At 42.3% G+C, this 19110-nt stretch overlaps 1 protein-coding gene and 1 long non-coding RNA gene across 2 annotated transcripts; both read left to right on the forward strand.

The window, feature by feature from the left end:
- The first annotated feature begins 1198 nt into the window (after nucleotides 1-1198).
- LOC120935777 (calpain-8-like) lies at nucleotides 1199-10797 on the forward strand. Its single transcript, XM_040347838.1, has 4 exons — nucleotides 1199-1504; nucleotides 5944-6013; nucleotides 6384-6535; nucleotides 10660-10797. Exons 1-4 carry the CDS (start codon nucleotides 1268-1270, stop codon nucleotides 10795-10797), a joined length of 597 nt encoding a protein of 198 aa, XP_040203772.1. The 5' UTR covers nucleotides 1199-1267.
- A 4412-nt stretch (nucleotides 10798-15209) lies between these two features.
- Nucleotides 15210-17198, forward strand: LOC120935453. The gene is made up of 2 exons (XR_005748496.1): nucleotides 15210-15319; nucleotides 16966-17198. It is a non-coding gene; the product is annotated as an uncharacterized LOC120935453 (long non-coding RNA).
- Nucleotides 17199-19110: the final 1912 nt, after the last annotated feature.

Consider the following 19110-nt stretch of genomic DNA (forward strand, 5'->3'; position numbering starts at 1 on the left):
CAGCCCGCTGTCTGCTGAAAGCAGGTCATGAACTGTACTCCTGTGATCCATAGGAGAAGTACAGCCAAACAAGCTTTGGCTATACTTCTCCTTTAATGTTAATTTTATGCAATTCTTGACATAAATGGCAACTCCACTTCCCATCTTTCTTACTCTTCTTTCCTGCATAGTGTGTACCTGGTATAGTTATTTCCAAGCCATTTAAATCCCTGAACCATCCATGTTTTAGTAATCGCAACACAATCTGAATTATCTTTGTACAGAAGAGTTGATAGCTCATAAAGCTTGCTACCCAATCTACAAGCATTAGTGAACACAACATGCTAAGATTTCTAGTACCAGAATCCTTAATCGCATAAACTACCCCATCAGCCAAGTCCTTATGCCGCGTACACACCATCACTTTATGTGATGAAAAAAAACAACGTTTTTAAAAACGTCACTTTAAATGACCGTGTATGGGGGAAAACGTCGTTTTATGTCTTGTGAAAAACGACAAAAAAAATTGAAGCATGCTTCAATTTTATGTGTCGTTTTTCAAAACGTCGCTTTTTACTTCACAGAAATTGACCGTGTGTAGCAAAAAACGACGTTTAAAACAACGTTTTTATACCCGCGCATGCCCAGAAGCTAGTTATGAAGCGAGCTTCAATGGAAAAACGTGGTGAACGTAACCGCGCTTTGCTAGAGCATTGTGAAAAAACGATGGTGTGTAGGCAACATCGTTTTTGAAAATTGATGTTTCAAAAACGTCGTTTTTTACTTCACAGAAAATTAAGTTTTTTTTCATCACATAAAGTGATGGTGTGTACGGGGCATAAGAAACACAAACGCCCACATTTGTTTTACATTTGTTTTAACCTGCAGGAAACAGGAATGCCCCTTATCAAATACATTTATATTCATTATTAATCACATTTCTATATGTATTTTTTATTTTTTGTTTATTTTATTACATTGTATTGTTTTTCTTTTTTTTTTTAACCCTGACTGTTTTAGTTGTGAACTCAGTGCTTACATAGGGATTATTATGATTTGGACTGTGTTTTCTGGTGTTATCAGAGGTCTAAACACACTTTTGACTTTCTTTACGAAGATAATCCTCCAATACACACCCTGTCCTACCTCGCTGAGCATTGCCCTCCCTCTCTTATGAGTCTGGCCTTTCTCCTCCCTGATGCCCTTAGGGTTTTGACACCTAGTTTTCTCTTCTATATATAAACGGAATCTGCCTCTGCAGCTTCTCTCCTCTCTACATCAGTGTACTATGGCAAGTATTGCTGCTCAGCTGGCCAAGGATAGGTGCTCAGCCCTAGGCATTGGCACCAATAAAAACCCGGTAAAATACTTGAACCAGGACTATGAGGAGCTGCTGGCACAGTGCCTGGCATCTGGAAAGCTATTTGAAGATCCAACTTTTCTAGCTGCTCAGGCTTCTCTGGGTGTCAATGATCTTGGACCAAAGTCAGAAAAAGTACAAGGGCTCGTCTGGAAAAGACCTGCGGTAAGTGAGACTTTAATATCTTAATTGTGGTTTAATTGTTCTTTCTTTTCCAAAAATTTAAAAAAATTAAAAACTTCAGTACTTAATACCATAGAAAAAACAAACTAGTATTCTATAGATATACACCGAGGTACAAGGTATCCTAAAGTAATATACAGATATATATTCCAGCAAGCATGGCTTGTAGGTAACTTATCTCAGTGAGCAAACACAAAAAGAAACAAAAAAAAGAGAGGTAGGTATATTCAATTTTCCCTGTCGCTCTTCTATGCTCAACATTGAGGCTGCATTCATGCTTCAGCATTTTGTATCGCGGGCAGATTTGCCGAGATTCTGCCTGCGATTGGAAAGCGCAGATGTGTGAATGTCAAAGCGCGGGACTCGCATTTGAGATGCCATTCATTTGAACGACACCTAAAGTTGCGGCACAGGTCTGCCCCGATAAATCGTGCTGCAGTCGCAGAAAGCATGTTGCCCAAAAAAGTTCAGGAGCTACTTTTTAGGTGTCGTTCAAATGAATGGCATCTTAAATGCGAGTCCCGCGATTTGTCATTTACACATCGGCACTTTCAAATCGTGGGCAGAATCGTGGCAAATCTGCCCGCGATACAAAATGCTGAAGCATGAATGAAGCCTGAAGTGTGAATGCAGCCTAAGAGAAAAAGGGAAAAATTAGATAACATAACCATGTAGTGATCATATGTATACCCACAGACCATAGAATTGGTGGTGATAAGAAGACGTAATAAAGGGCCAGAGAAACGTAATTGTTCTTTAAAGTGGAACTAAGGCCTGAAAAAAAAAACTATGACCAGACAAACTCTATTGCAGAAGGGACATGTAGTACCGCTTCTGCAATAAAATAAACTTACCTGTCTGTTAGCAATCTTTTGCAAAATGTACACTAGACTGTGCATGCGCAACTCAGCTTACATATCCAGCATGGTGCCAGTGTTCCGTGTTGAATAACTCACGCTCATGCACGGGAGTGACATCACCCTGTGCCGTCCAGACTAGATGGCCAAAAACTGTCACCAAGAAGAAGCGGGAGGAAAAGATGTCAGCGCCAGAGAGGGGCAGTCCCAGGCATCAGACCACTGGAATATAGGTGAGTAATTGTGAGTTTAGTCCAGCCTTAAAGGAACACTAAGGCCTCGTACACACGACCGAACATGTCTGCCGAAACTGGTCCGCGGACCAGTTCCCACGGACATGTTCGGTCGTCCATATGGGCGAGCGGACCGGACTCCCGTTCGAGCGGACAGGTTTCCAGCGGACAAATGTTTCTTAGCATGCTAAGAAACATGTCCGCTGGAAGCCTGTCCGTCGGACATGTTCGGTCGTCTGTACGACTTACCGGACATGTCCGCTCGGCCAACAGCCCTCGCATGCGTCGAAGTGATTAGACGCATTCGTGGAAGCATTGACCGTCATCGTCGCGCCCACGTCACTGCGTTTGTTTTCCGCTGGGATTTTGGTCTGATGGTGTGTACAGCCATCAGACCAAAATCCGGCAGCGGACATGTCCGATGAAAACGGTCCGGCGGACCGTTTTCATCGGACAGTCCGTCCGTGTGTACGAGGCCTAAAGGTTAGTTTTTTATTAGATCAATTGATTGCTGTAAGCTAGAGCATTCAAATATCACTTACCTTGTTTTTCCTTTTGACCTCCAAAATACAGTAATCCCGGTTTGAAAATGCCATTTCCTGTCTCTCCTCTTCTTGCTTTCCATCAGCATCTGACCTGTTTTGCATGGTGGAAAGCAGAATGTGCTCACCCCCTCCCTATGACTACAGCCCTGCGTGAAGATGCTCTCTTATCCCTCACAGGCATGGAGGCTAATCCTAATGGGAACTGTAGTTCCCATTAGGCCGTGATGTAGCAAGAATGAATGCGCACCGCAAACCAGGAAGTCAGGGAGAATAACGATTCAGGAGTGACGGTGGTGAATAAAACAGCTCGATTTCAACAGGTATCAAACTAGTTATAATGCAAAACATTACTTTTTACTTTATCAGCTACTGTCAGACTTTAATTTAAGAGGAAAATATTTTTGTCTTTACAACCCCTTTAAGCTGGATGTGCATATGGCAATTTGATAGAATGTTTGAACCTCAATCCCATTTTTTGTTAAAATTGAGGTGATTTTTTCAATAAACTGTATTAAAACTATCAATTTATTGCTGACTTTCAATGTCACAATCACCCAAAACCTAGTGGTTGACTAATTTTGTGGGTGTTTTTGAGGCGGGCCATAGATGGTTTGAATTTTGGCCAGTTAAGATTCCCACATCTATGGCTTGCCTAAGGCCCATGGCTATGGCTTTCCCTGATTTCCCCATCAACACAGACAGTGCTGACACTGAGAAGACAGACATTATTGATTATTGTTATAGCAGCCGCAAGCAATAATCGCAAGTGAATCCAACAGGCTGGTTGTACCCAAGTTGATCGATCGATCAACTTGGTACATTTAGCCTGCCCACACATGGTTCAAACGTCCTTACTGTCTAGAGATTACATATTTGCGATTCCAGATGGCTTGAAAAATGGGTCAAATCAACTAAAAATTGGTACGTGCATGGACTGTCTTAGGCCTGGTTCACACCTATGCATTTCTAGTGCTTTTTGCAGATTTTCACCACAGAACGTGTTCCATAGGAAACCATGTTAAATGGACTGTATTGCAAATCTGCAAAATGCAAAAAGTATGGATTAGAAGGGAACCCCCACGCCAAAAAAAAAATGGTGTGGGGTCCCCCCAAAATCCATACCAGACCCTTATGCGAGCATGCCGCCTGAACCATACCAGGCCGCATGCCCTCGACATGGGGGATGGGTGCTTTGGGGCAGTGCCTCTCACCTCAAAGCACCTTGCCCCCATGTTGATGAGGACAAGGGCCTCTTCCCGACAACCCTGGCCGGTGGTTGTTGGGGTCTGCGAGTGGGGGGGAAATATCGAAATCTATCCTACCCCTATGTGAATGGGTATCAGGTAGATACCGGTTTTTGAGTCCTTTATTAAATAAGAAGCCCAGAACCATTTTCTCCCAGAGCCGTCATCTCCCTATGCTGTCTTCTTCTTGTGCTGTCTTTTCCGTGAAGCTGTCTTCTTCCTCGCCACCGCGGTCTTCTTCTTCCTTGCCGCCGCTGTCTTCTTCTTCCTCGCTGCCGCTGTCTTCTTCTTTTTCTTCCTCGCCACCGCTGTCTTCTTCATCGCCATTGGTTACCTGCTAAAACACAAAAAAAAGCTGGTCCTGAAGCTGTCTTGCTCTGTTGTCGTGTTCCCGCTGTCCGGCACCATCCAATGATGTCACCTGGAGAGTACGCCCCTTGTGACGCCACCCCCTATGTTGAGGGCATGCGGCCTGGTATGCTTCAGAAGGGCGGGTTTGCTTGTCCCCTCCCTTTACTGACCTACTGAGCGGCAAGGGTCTAGTATGGATTTTGAGGGGGGCCCCATGCCATTTAAAAAAAAAATCCATACTAGACCTGAAGGGCTTGGTATAGACCTGTGGGGGAGCATCACGCTGTTTATTTTGCGTTTTTCTTTTTTTTCTGCAATTTTTTTTTTTCCGACAATTTTTATTTATTTTTTACATTCAGTGGGGAAGCCTGCTGTCAGCTAACTCATCGGATGTTAGGAACGCGGTGGCCAGAATCCCGGCCCCCTGCTTAGCAACCAGCTATATACAGCGTTCAAATAAGAACCGCAAAACACATCAAAAATCGATTCACAAACACAACACTTGCATTTCCGGTGCAAATCCATTGAAGTCTATTACACGCAAATCACGGGAAAAAGTCCCCGACCCACTACAAAAAAAAATGCACCGGCCGCAAAACGCATAGATGTGAAATTGTACCATAGGAAACCATGTTAAATGGGCTGTAATGCATTTCTGCAAAAACTGCAAAAAGCACTAAACTTAGGGTTAAGCAGTATTTTGTTTGTACTTGCAGGGTCTTTAAAGTGATAAAACATGGGGAAATGCACACGTTTTGTAGAGATGTAATGCATATAATTTTTTTGGTTTGTTTTGACTTAAAAGCAAACGTTTCCTTAAAGTGATAGAGGAATGTCATTGATGATCCTTTTCTTAAAATATTATCTGGCAGCCTGTCCTCTTCATCCTTAGGCTTCAAGTTACTGCCATTGAACACAGGCAAATAAGAAAGTTTGAGTATAGTAATTATCTGTATAGTTGTTCTGGATTAGTGACTCAAAGGACTGAATCCAGAGGATCACTATGACAGGCGGGGAACAAGGATCTGCAGATTAAGGGGCCTCCAGCAGCCTCCATCATCCTATTAGGAACAGTCTCCTTTTAAACCATCCTTCCAGAACTGAACAGAACAGTTCAGTGTTGGGCAAACTTTTTTTGCATCATTCTTCAGTAGCACACTGTAACATCTACATTTTTATATTCTCTCTTAGGAAATAAAGGAAAAGCCTCAATTTATTAACGAAGGTGCAAATCGAGCTGATGTACGGCAAGGATCTTTAGGTGAGCCCTGCAGTAACAGTTTTACCAAATGGTGTTCAGCATTCCTAATGCCGCGTACACACGATCATTTTTCGGGAGATACGCTGTCGTATCTCGTTTCTGAATCCGGCCCATTGTTTGTACATTTGATGACTTGGGGAATGTCATTTGAAATTCGTTTGCTTTTAACATTCGCTTGGAACTTTCTGAGTGAAAACCATATACAGTTAAAAATATATTTGTGCAAGAAAAATTTGCCATCCTGCTCCTTCAAATTTGCGAACAGCATATTGTCCCCACTAACAGTTAGAAAATCGAGCGAACATTCTCCCCCTGACAATGCCTTCATCTTTCAACCAGTATGGCTATAATGTTATATTGTTTTTTACAGGCGACTGCTGGTTTCTTTGCTCCATTGCATCTCTCACCCTAAATGAAGAGTGTTTGAACCGCGTGGTTCCAGGAGATCAAAGCTTTGATAACAACTATGCAGGGATCTTCCATTTCAAGGTAACTCAAGTCCCATTTTTATCTACTTTGAAGGTCAATATTGACTTATATCAGCCAATATATATAAAACAAATCCAGGGGATAGGAAGAATTAAAGTGGGGTTCCACCCATTTAAAAGTCAGCAGCTACAAAAAGTGTAGCTGCTGACTTTTAATAATCAGACACTCACCTGTCCCACGGTCCAGCCATGCGGCCGTACAAAGCCCTGCTCTTCTCCCCCTCCTCCTTGCGGCACCGGCATTCTAACTGTTGGCACAGCCGGGGTATGCACTGCTCATGTGATTGGCCGAGCAATCTTCTGGGACCTGTGACGTGTCCCAGAAGATTGCAGGGAGGGAGGGGGGAGAGGTGATCTTCCTTCCAGTGCCGTGGCGCCAGGGAGGAAGTGGGAGCTGGGTGCCTCTAAAAACAGGGTACCCACTCCCCCCCTCTCCAAAAAAAATGACATGCCAAATGTGGCATGTCAGGGTGTCACCAACACTTAAAGCTGAATTTCAATTTTTGGGTGGAACGCCGCTTTAAGGAAGATAAAACAAACAATTATTTCCATTTATGCTGCTACACCTAAAAAAGGACAGAAACAAAGAACTACATTTTTCTTGTAAGTGGTTTTTATCAATGTGGTGTAGATCTGCAAGGGGCTTATTCACATATTGCAGCAGTCCTAGTAGTAGTAGAGAGGTGGTAAGATGTGGAAGATGTCACTTCCTAGGAATGGGAAATGTCTCCTCAATTGTCCTTTGCATTGACACATCTGCCCGACATAGTCTAGGCTGAGAAGTAGTACCAACAAGTGGATTGCAGTTATCTGACAGCTTAAAGTGGTTGTTAAACCACTTTATATAATCCTCTCTGTTTCCTAATTCTGTGTGCCCCTGTGTGTGTTTTTTAAAAAAATGGGGTCTATACCTGATTTCAGAGCGCCGCTTGGTGCTCACGTGACTCTCTCCTCTCTTCCATCTGACAGCTGCAGCGGGAGGGGCCGAGAATCCCCTGCTGATGTCAGTCGGGAGGAGGAGAGGAGGAGAGAGGCGGCCAGTCTTGTGAGCGCCAAGCGTTTTGAAATCAGTTAGAGACAGAATTTTTTAAATAAAACACACACACAAGAGGACACAGCATTAGGAAACAGAGAGTATTGTATAAAAATGTAAATGTTATTTTAGCCGCAGGAGTGGAGGGGCGGACACTGTCACTAGCTGACAGGCAGGGAGGGGAGAGGGGAGAGGACAGGGGAGTGCAGAGAGGAGAGCTGCAGATGATGGAGGCAGGTAAACTGACCACGGTGCCAGGGCTCAGCAGCCATGATAAACCGTGGACAGTTTACAGAGGGGAGGGCAGAAACTGGCAGGATCGGTCAGGTATTTCATTGACTTACTGTACATAATTTCCAATGACAACCATTCATATCAGTATGACTTCAAGTCGTGCCAACTTCAAAGTAGTCCCTGCACTACTTTGGTCCAACTTTGATGAGAGTTGAGGTCCATAGACCTCAAGTCTCCCTGAAATTGCGGCAAAATCGCAGCCGCCAAATCACAGCAGAATCACATGACTTTGAAGTTGCGGTAGTGTGAAAGGGGTCTAACCCTAATACAAGCATACATATGCGCCTACATTTATTCCAGTGGCTAGAATAAATGAATATTCTAGCCAACAGAATGAGTTTATGCGTTTTCGCTTCTAATCGCCATACGTATGCATAATCGCGTGGACATATGTGACAATAGAGGCATTGTTTTCCTCAAACTTCTGTCAGCATATATGGAACATACATTCATATATGCCTGTGTGCATGTAGCCTTAGATCAGCCCTGTATGGATGACGGATACTGTTCTATATTTCTCTTTTTATTATTTTGAAAAAAGCCTGATTTATGTCCTCCAGAGTGACCTATGTAATAGGAGTATTTTTATCACTCTCATTGTGACTAATGGCAGTGATGTCACTTGTGTCATGGATGTCAGGCAGGGGCGAGCTGAGACAAGCAGGTGGAATTGTTTTGTGTGATGTAGAAGACAAACTCGTAACATGTCAGGAATGCAACAAAATGTCATTTTTAACTCAGTTATGACACGCTAGAAGAAATGTTAGATTTTATGTTGTGGAAACAGAACACAGAGATTTACAGATATTGTCATTATGTTGTAAAGTGCTGCACAAACTGTTGGTGCTATATAAACCCTGTATAATAATAATTATGCTGGACCTTCTTCCTTGTGCAGTCTGGGCTGTATTAAAGGGTCATTCCATCTCCTTCTTTATTTCATCAACATGAGGGGGGTGTACTGTAGTCCAGCAGGGGATAACTGGGCAAGGCTGACCATACTGGTTGGGATTTCAGTACAGCAAAGTCAGTGTTGTGAGCTCAGTTTGGAAGTTGTGTATTCACTGGATGTTTTTCTGTACTTACAATAAGAAGTGATAAATGTTTTTTTCTCTCAGAATTTTGTCCAGGCTAAGGCCCCTTTCACACGGACGGACCGCTCAGGTCTGCCTGTCAGTTTTGATGGCGGACCTGAACGGCCGCTCCATGCATCTCTATGGAGCGTCGGATGTCAGCGGAGACATGCCCGCTGACATCCGAACCCAATCCGATCCGCTAAAAACCGACGTATGGGGATACGTCCCCATCCGTCCATGGCGGATCGGATATGATCTGATGAAAACGGACATGCTGTCCGTTTTCATCAGATCACTCCATAGGAGACAGTGGCGCCCGACAAGCCCCTCCCCGCTCAGTGAGCAGAGAGGAGATTGTCATCCATTGGCTCAGCGGAGATCTGCGGACAGATCTCCCGCTGAGCTGGCGGGAGCAGGCAGACTCCACAGTGACTGAGTCCGCCTAGTGTGAAAGGAGCAATACACTTAATAAAGAGTGATTGCACTTTTGTTATGAAAAAAAAAAAAAAAAAAAAAAAAAATCCCCTCTGAGTAATCAATGTACAGTACTGTGCAAGGCTTTTAACAATGTTTGTTGCAATTTCCTACCCTGAAGAAAAAGCTGTTTATTTGATTATGCCAACATGCAAAGTGAATATGAATAGGAGTGACTTTTTATTATTAATCAGCTAATGCACTTGTAGGGTTCTAATGAGAAAAGTTGCAGTGTTTGCATCCCTTTAGATGTAATTAACCCTTTCTGAGTATTTCACCAAAAATGAAATTTTTGTTGCAGAGGATGCCTAAAGTTTTACTTTTATCTTAGTGTAGATGCCTGGGAAAATCAGTGAGCCAATCACACAGGCAGGAAATTACATTGCCAGGGGGGGGGGGGGGGTTCTGTACGCCACACCTCCAAGTTGCCAAATTGCTTTGAAGTAAAAATAAAATGACAGTGCTGAAGATTGAAAAGTAAAGGTGATTTTAAAAACATTAAATTACAGTATGGCTTGTGTAGCAGTGGTATGTGCTCTACTGTTTTTCTCACAAAAGTGGAGTTAACCTTTAAGGTAATACCATATACCCCTCAATCCAGCAAACAAGGTGGAGAGAGGGTACGAAAAAAAGGTGGGACTTTACTTGTACCTCATAAAGACAACAACCACATAAAAATAATGATAATACAGTAAAACCTTGGTCTGAAAGCAACTTGGTTTGAGAGCATTTTGCAAGACAAGCAAAATGTTTTAATACATTTTGCCTTGATATACAAGCGATGTCTTGATATAAGAGCAGCGTCATGTCACAACTGAGTATAAAAAAGAAGAGAGGCGCCTCTAAGTGTAGTAATATGGTTACATTTAATGAAGGTAAACATTTAGCAACTTATTGCTACACTTAGAGGTGCCTCTCTCTCTTTTAATACCCGTAAAAAATGCTTTGATATACAAGTGCTTTGGATTACAAGCATGTTTCTGGAACGAATATGCTCACAGTCCAAGGTTTTACTGTATCTAACAAACAAAAGTTAAAAAGTACAATCCACACGTATAAAGTGTAAACATCAAATCAGTGTTCACTGAAAACCATCATCAGTGTTGGAAGCAACGCCTTTTGCGATCCGCTTACTTCTTTAGGGACCCATTCCAAGATACGTATGAATGAGGGTCCACTCTGAGAAATAAATTACATCTATTAAATATGCAATATACTATATATATATATAAAATTATAAATACCCCTTTCTATAAGTATTTTACATACCCTCTGTCTCAGCTGTATAATGATCTTAGAGAGCTGGAGAAGGAGAATCAGCTGCACACAGCCCATCCCAGTGAATGGCTTGGGGGGGAGGGTGTTAGCAGAGGGCCTGGATCATTGGAGGAGAGCAATCTGAGTTCCCAGGACAGCTAGAGGAACTGACTATGCTGTGCTCTCATGCTGGTGTGATCAGTTTTACTTTCCAATCATATTATTGAAATTTAAGTAAAAAATACAAAACCCAACTGGCACATAGACAACAATAATGTTACGTTGGTTACACACAAGAGTACAAAACTTCTTTATCAACATGACATGACGTGACGTATTAAGTAAGAACTATTTTCCTTCACGCAGATTAGTTGTGTTCCATTTTAATAGAAAGCAGAGCGACTGGCAGGAACACCAGGGATTTCACACAAAGCAAGCAATACAAAGAGAACAGGATACGGTTTTTTTTATATATAAGCATATGGTACAGCAGGTACATATCAGGAATATGAAATGTTAGTTTTACATATCCTTTAATAAAAGTGCAGCATGTTGAAAGCCTTGGATGTGGGAGTTATTATTTTTCAAGGGATGGATATCAATTTAGCTCCAGATTGGGGGGTTCTTGATGAACTGCTTTTCATTTCCAATAATTGTATTATTTTTTCCAATAAAAAAAAAGGGGGTTAAAATTATACAAAACACAGTGGGATTGGCACATAAGTACAGTTTGTTCCCATACATAGAAAGAACAAGAAATAAAGAAAACATATAAAAGGGAAGAAAAATGAAATACAAGTTAAATTTCGCAACTTCAAACGTTAGAGCCAGCGAGTACAAAACCTACAGGCAAACAATGTAACAACAAATGGGTGGGACCCTACTGGCCCCATTCAGTATGTGTGAAATGTTGTAAACATGCTCAGATTAGGCAAACAAAGAGAATATCTCTAGATGAGGTCCCTTCCATCGCCCCGTCCCAGTCCAAATCACAGACACTGCATAGCCCAGGATGCCGCGATATAGCAGAGGACAACCTCTCTAATATCCGAATAACGAAATATTCGTCCGAATTTTAATTTGGAACAAAAGGAACCGCACATGTCTACTTGATATGGTAAAAGCTAAGCTTTCTTGGATCATGATCAATGAAAGAAAAATAACAACACTAGACATTTCCTGAGAGGTAGAAGATCCAGGGATTCCAAACCTTTTCAAACAACTTCACTGTGTCATTAAGGAGCGCAGATAGTCTTTCATTATCATGATGCAAGATAGCTTAGCTTTTTACCATATCAAGTAGACATGTGCGGTTCGTTTTGTTCCCAATTAAAATTCGGTACGAATATTTCGTTATTGGGATGTATCCAGATTTTCCGAATAGTACCAAAATTTAAAAGAATCCGAAATAATGAAAAAAAAATTTGAGGCGAAATTCTAATTCGAATAGTTTTCCAATTCCAAAGAGAATAAAATAGAAGAGAAAATAAAGGAATAGAATAAAAAAAATTATATTCTATTCCTTTTATTTTCTATTCTATTTTATTATTTTTGGAAATTAGAATTTGAAAACTATTTGAATTTCAAAAACGTTTCTTAATGCGAAAACTTTTCTAATCCATTAGAAAACGAATAAACTAAACAAGTTCCGAAAATGAATGAAACGAAGTTTAAACTAACAAATTTATGTAAATAACGAATCGAAACAAAACGATATCCTGTATTATCAGAAAGGTATTTGGGCACTGAGGAGCGTGTGAAGTGTGTTTCTTGTAAGAATATCTACACCCAATCTATGGAAATATTGAAATGCTTTTGTGCTAAAGCCTTGCACATTGTGGGTCAGAATTTTAAATTTAGAAGTTTGTGTATGCGTCATTGTGGTTCGGTAGAATGTACTTGCCATTTGACGATCTTCGAGAAGTCTCTAGTGTCTATGGGATGGGGCTCCAGGTGTCCAGTGTCATCAGGAATGGATGGTTCTAGAAAGAGTGTGCAAAAGGAAGGGATACAATAAAGAAAAAGGAAAGGCATTACTACTAAAAACAACAAGTGCCGTTCTCATTTGAGATACTGTGTGCTGGTCTAACATGTAAGACCAGCACACAGTGCAACAATAAAAAAACTTTTGTAAATGGTGGGTTTCAAATCAACTTATCAATATAAGTTGCCTCCATCCTTACAATGGGTACAAGTCTACTGAAGTTGGCACACGCTTCCACCCCATCCCTACATTGAAAACTCTTATGCCGCGTACACACGACCGTTTTTAATGCCATGGAAAAAAAAAAGTTTTTCTCAACGTGATTCTTGTCAAGCCTGTCTTGCATACACACGATCGTAAAAAAAATGCTCGAGCAAAGCGTGGTGACGTACAACGCGTACAACGGCACTGTCTATCTGGGGAAGGCTAGCTAACAGGGGCAGAGTAGCTGACCTGCACATGCTCAGTTGTGTCTTTAATGCTGGAGAGAACATTTACTTGTTCTACAGCTAGCCAGGTCACATGATATTGACATAATACATGTGGGCGTGTATACAGGCTGTAGTGAAAATCTCTTCCTTCCTGAACTCTCAGCACTGGAGAAAGTTTATCATGTAACCGTGGTTTACAGATCATTCAAAAAGTATATTGTGGCAGTATTTTAATATAAAAAGAAGATTTATAAGCTGTGGGCATTACTGGGTTTAGTAACACTTTAACATCAGTGGTAATAATCCTGCAAGCCTTAGGCCCCATACACACGAGAGGATTTATCCGCAGATACGGTCCAGCGGACCGTATCCGCGGATAAATCCTCTCGAGGATTTCAGAAGATTTCTATGCGATGGCGTGTACACACCATCACATTGAAATCCGCGCTGAAATCCTCTGGCGATGACGTGTCGCGCCGTCGCCGCTATTATGACGCGGCGACGGGCGCAACGCTGTCATATAAGGAATTCCACGCATGCGTCAAATCATTACGACGCGTGCGGGGAATCCCTTTGGACGGATGGATCCGGTGAGTCTGTACAGACGAGCGGATCCATCCGTTGGAATGGATTCCAGCAGATGGATTTGTTGTGCATGTCAGCAAATATCCGATCTGCTGGAATCCATCCCAGAGGAGATTTCTCCGCGGAAACAGATCCGCTGGCGTGTACACACCATAGGATCTATCCGCAGAAACCCATTTGCTGGGATTTATCTGCGGATGGATTCTATCGTGTGTATGGGGCCTTAGAGAATTCCTGTTGTAAAAGAAAGTCCGACCGTGTGTACGGGGCTTAAGACTGGGACGCTATTAAATTTCATGTGTGTGTAAAGGTAGGTGTTCCAATACTTTTGACAATATAGTGTGTGTGTGTGTGTATATATATATATATATATATATATATATATATATATATATAGGCCCGGATTCACAAAGCACTTGCGCCTACGTATCTCGATATATGCTGCGTAAGTGCAAATATGCGCCGTCGTATCTGTGCGCCGTGCCCACAAAACCAAGATACGCCTGAAAATAGGCTTCATCGGACCGACGTAACTTGCCTACGCCGGCATAGAGTGGGCGCATATTTATGCTGGACGTATTTGGCGCTCCCATTGATTTTCTATTCACATATGCAAATGAGGGAGATACGCCGATTCACGAACGTCCGTCCGTCCGACGCAGTGGGCGTAAAGTCATACGTCCGGCGTAAAGTTATGCCCCATAAAGGAGGTGTAATCAACAGCATCCCATGCAAAGGGCTGCACCAGGGAACACAAGCCGTCGTATTTTACGTCGTTTACGTTGGACGTGAATATGGCTGGGCGTAGGTTACATTCACGCCGTAGGCAGTGATCCCTCGTATCTTAGGGAGTAGATCCGACGTGGCTCTGAGCATGCGCACTGGGATGCGTCCACGGGACGGCGCATGCGCCGTTCATTATACGTATCTGTCTGAGACTCAGCCAATCATTTGCATGGGGTCACGCCTCATTTGCATGGCTCACGCCCACTTCCACATACGCCGGCTTACGCCTAGGAAACCCAGCGCAGATTTGGCAGCACTGGCTTTGTGAATCCAGTGCTTGCCTCTCTGCGCTGCGTCGGCGTAGCGTAAAGAAGATACGCTACGGCGGCATTAATATGTGCCGCTGTTTGTGAATCTGGGCCTTATACTGTATATATTATTATTAATATTAAAAACAACCAAACATGCCATGAACCAAAAAGCGAATTTCCATCCAAAGTTAATGGGGGTATAATAAAAGAGGGCGCAGGACTACCATACCTTATCTAAGGCTACATGATATCTTTGTATTTGTATGACCTTAACATACTCTATTGTGTGATTTTAAGGCTTTTTGAATAAAAGATCCTTGTATGATATGATTTATGCTTCTGTACATTAATTTGACACCCCTTAAAAGTATCTTAAAATATAACACAATTCTTTGGTGGTATTTAGTAATTTGTTGGGGATGCAGTGCCTGTATATAAGTTATGTCCAATATAATACTATATTTAATCGACTCCATCGGGGGGGGGGGACCAATTAAGCATTAGCTTTTATATTCCAATCTTTTGTATGAATAATAATTGTAGCAATACAGCAGCATACCAGTAAAAATACATTTTCTTCTTTTTAGAAATGTTTGAGATATTGGACGCAGACAAGGGTGGAAAGCATCAGTTTGTCCTTATCTGAGGTAATTTTCTCCATTTTGGACTGAAAGACTTCATATTAAATGTACAGCTCATAGAAACTGATAATTGTGGGGGAAGTTTATTGGGGATGTAATAAGTTGTGATGCTTTTTTTTTTGTACTATTTAAATATCATTCTTTTACAGATACCATTTTAAAGCCCAACTAGACCTTTATTTTTATTCAGCATAGTCCTACAGTTGCTTTTCTGTAGAAAAGAAGTCACAGACTGAATAGAATTGCCTGTCCCCTGCTAGCATGCTGCTAAGAAGGACCCTTCCTCTCTGTGTGGAAGCAGTGGTCTCTCTAGAAAAATGCAACACACCACCTATTGAGTTTCAGATCTTTGCAATCAGTCACTAAGTTAGAAAAAAATTCTGGCTTTGGCTGGCGTTGGATAAACTTTTAGGCTGGGTCCACATATATGCGGCTGCGTTTTGCAGTCCGGAATCTGGTATGTTTCTGTTCACCGGTTCAGGTGTGAATTATTCCCTGAATTTGCACCTGATCCGGACCCAAAAACACGCATAGGTAGATTCACAAAGAGTTAGGCCGGCTTATCAGTAGATAAGCCGACCTAACTCCGAATCTACGCCGCGAATGTTTAAGCGTATGCTCAAACAGAGATACGCTTAAACAAAGCTAAGATAGGACGGCTTGCGCCGTTCTATCTTAGCTTGCAATTTTTCGGATGGCCGCTAGGTGGCGCTTCCATTGCGGCCGGCATAGATTATGTAAATGAGCTCGTACGCCAATTCCCGAACGTACGCCAGCCCGCCGCAGTCCAATTACGTTGTTTCCGTAAGGCCTTAGGCGGCCTAAAGTTATTCCACCTATGAGGTGGAATAACAATGTTAAAGTATGGCCGCCGTTCCCGCCGCGAGGTTCGAATTTTTTACGTCGTTTGCGTAAGTCGTCCGCGAATCGGGAGTTACGTTGTTTACGTCCACGTCGAAATCAATAGGCCCGTACGGCGTACTTAGCCGTAATGCGCACTGGGAAATGTAGGCGCCCGGCGCATGCGCAGTAGCAAAAAACGTCAAAAAACGTGAGGTCAAGCCTCATTTCCATACAACACGCCCCCCTCCAACCAATTTGAATTAGGCGCCCTTACGCCCGCTCGTTTTAGGCTACGCCGCCGTAGATTAGCAGGTAAGTTGATTTAGAATCACTACTAGCCTAGCTAATTTACGGCGGCGTAGCCTAAACACACTAGGCTACGCCACCGTAACTTTATTCCACTGTACGTGAATCTACCTAACAGTACCATGTTCAAAACCGCACCATTGCACCGGTGTAAACCAGCTCCATTGAAAGCCGGTCACATTCACATGTTATGCGAATTGGATGCTGTTAAAAACGTCTATTTCCCAACTTGCATATATGTGAACCCAGCCTCAAGCACCACCTGCTGGATGCATGCAGATATAAATATATATATATATATATATATATATATATATATATATATATATATATATATATATATACTTTTAGTCCTGACCATAAGAAAGAGAATATATATAAATATATATATATATATATATATATATATATATAAACACACACACACACACACACACACACATATATATATATGTAACCTCCATACATTAATTTTCTGTAACTAATTTTGTTTTTTCTTACAGTGGCTCTGTGCTGCACTGATATGAAGAGACCCCCATGCACATACATGGAATCGGTGACTGGGCATTGTCCTTAGACAACCTGTTTGCTCAGCAGCAGAATTATCTTCTTTTTAAATAAGTATAACCCTTATCAGGAATATAAAACATGACCACTGTATTGCTTTCATGTAAAAAAAAAAATTCTGTATATAAAAAACAACGAATAAAAGTCAATAAAAAATGAATATGTTATGGTTGGTTTGTCTGTGTAAATGTTTTCAGGTGTAATACACAAACCAATTCCCTTCAACCACAGACTTGTGGTCATCCACAGCTATAAGAACATCTCCACTGGTGGTAAAAAATTTAAAACAAAAATGAATTATTGTTTTAAAATGAAAACGTGCCCCTGGCTTTACATATAATGGAATGGAAGGTATAATGGATGCTCACTGATTTCAAGAACAACTTCATAGCTCCCAATTGTCCCCGATTTCGAAGAGACTGTCCCTAATTTAAAGAAAAGTCCCTCTTTCCTCCTCCTCGGGCTTTCACACTGGAGTGTGGGGAGCAGCTGTTTAAGGGCGGATTGCAGGCGCTATTTTTAACGCTATAGCGCCTGCAAAACGCCCTCAATGTGAAAGGGGTCTTACGGTCACTTCACACTGGTCCAGTGCCTTGACTTTGAGATCACAAGTTGCATGACATGTCAAAATCAATGGTTCCCTACGAAAGCCGTCTTAACTGGTCCGACTTGTGTAGGATTGACTTTGAAAAAGGTTCCTGCACTACTTTGGTCTGTCTTGGTGTGATTCCAGGCCTTTGATTTGAATGGAAGTCGCATCCAAGTTGGATCATCATCTTAACTGATCCGACTTGTGGCATGCAACTTGAGATCAGGTGTATGCAATGTTAGCAATGTAAAATCCCCAAAAATGCTGTGCCCCCCCCCTTCAATCCATACCAGGCCCTTTGAGGGTAAACCCCATGCCAAAAACAAAAAGATGGCATAGGGTCTCCGCCAAAAAACATACCAGACCCTTACCCAAGTGACAAGAGGCAAGAGGTAACAGAGAAAGATGACATTGTGATTGATGTTTTTTGTAACACTACACTGCTTTTTTTTGGTGACTGGGTAGGGGTACATTGTCATATTCTTTCACATAGGGGGTGGGGACCCCCTTTCTAAAAGGGGGTTTCCAGATTCTTATAAGCCCTCTGCCCCCAGACTCCCACAACCACCAGCCATGGTTGTCGGGAAGAGGCTCCTTGTCCCCATCAAATGGGGAGAAGGTGCTTTGAGGTGGGGGTGCATGCTCGTATAAGGGTCTGGTATAGATTTTTTGGGGGAGGACACCACTACATTTTTTTATACATAGGTTTTACCCTCAAAATTCATCTGGTATGGTCTTGGGGGGGGGGGACCCCACACTAGGGTTGCCACCTTTTCGTCAAGCCAAACCCGAACACTTTTGCGGTGCACAGCAATTTTTTTTGTAGTACACGCTATAGGAATGTAAAATACCTGGGGCACCTTTTGGTTTACCCAAAGAGAGTAATAATGAGGTGTGCTATGGTGAACAGTGGCTGTGGCCCAATTGCATTGCATTACAACAGGTGGGGGGGACTTAAAGGGGCATGGTTAAATAAAACAAAAGCATTCGTGAACCCATAAAATATTATTCGATTAATAAAAGTAATTTCAGTAAAAATATGAAAATAGCCTAGCATAAAAGTGAACGCTGTCAGCCAGTAGAGCAGTGGACGGTGTCAGTAGGGCAGTGGACGGTGTCAGACGTACAGTGGACGGTGTCAGACGGACAGTGGACGGTGTCAGTAGGGCAGTGGACGGTGTCAGTAGGGCAGAGGACGGTGTCACCCGGTGTATATATATGTATGGTGTATTGCCCCCCAATACCCCCCCAACTGTATAGATGGATGGAACCATATGGGGAGGGAGAATTGTATATATGGGGGATAACTGTATTTATGGGGGGACTGTATATATGGATGGTGTATGGGGGAGAACTGTACATATGGGGGGGACTGTATATTTGGGGGGCTGTATATATGGATGGTGAATGGGGGGGACTGTATATATGGGGGGACTGTATATATGGGGGATAACTGTATATATGGGGGGGACTGTATATATGGGGGGGCTGT

The sequence above is a fragment of the Rana temporaria genome, chromosome 4, assembly GCF_905171775.1.
Source record: "Rana temporaria chromosome 4, aRanTem1.1, whole genome shotgun sequence".
NCBI lineage: Eukaryota > Metazoa > Chordata > Amphibia > Anura > Ranidae > Rana > Rana temporaria.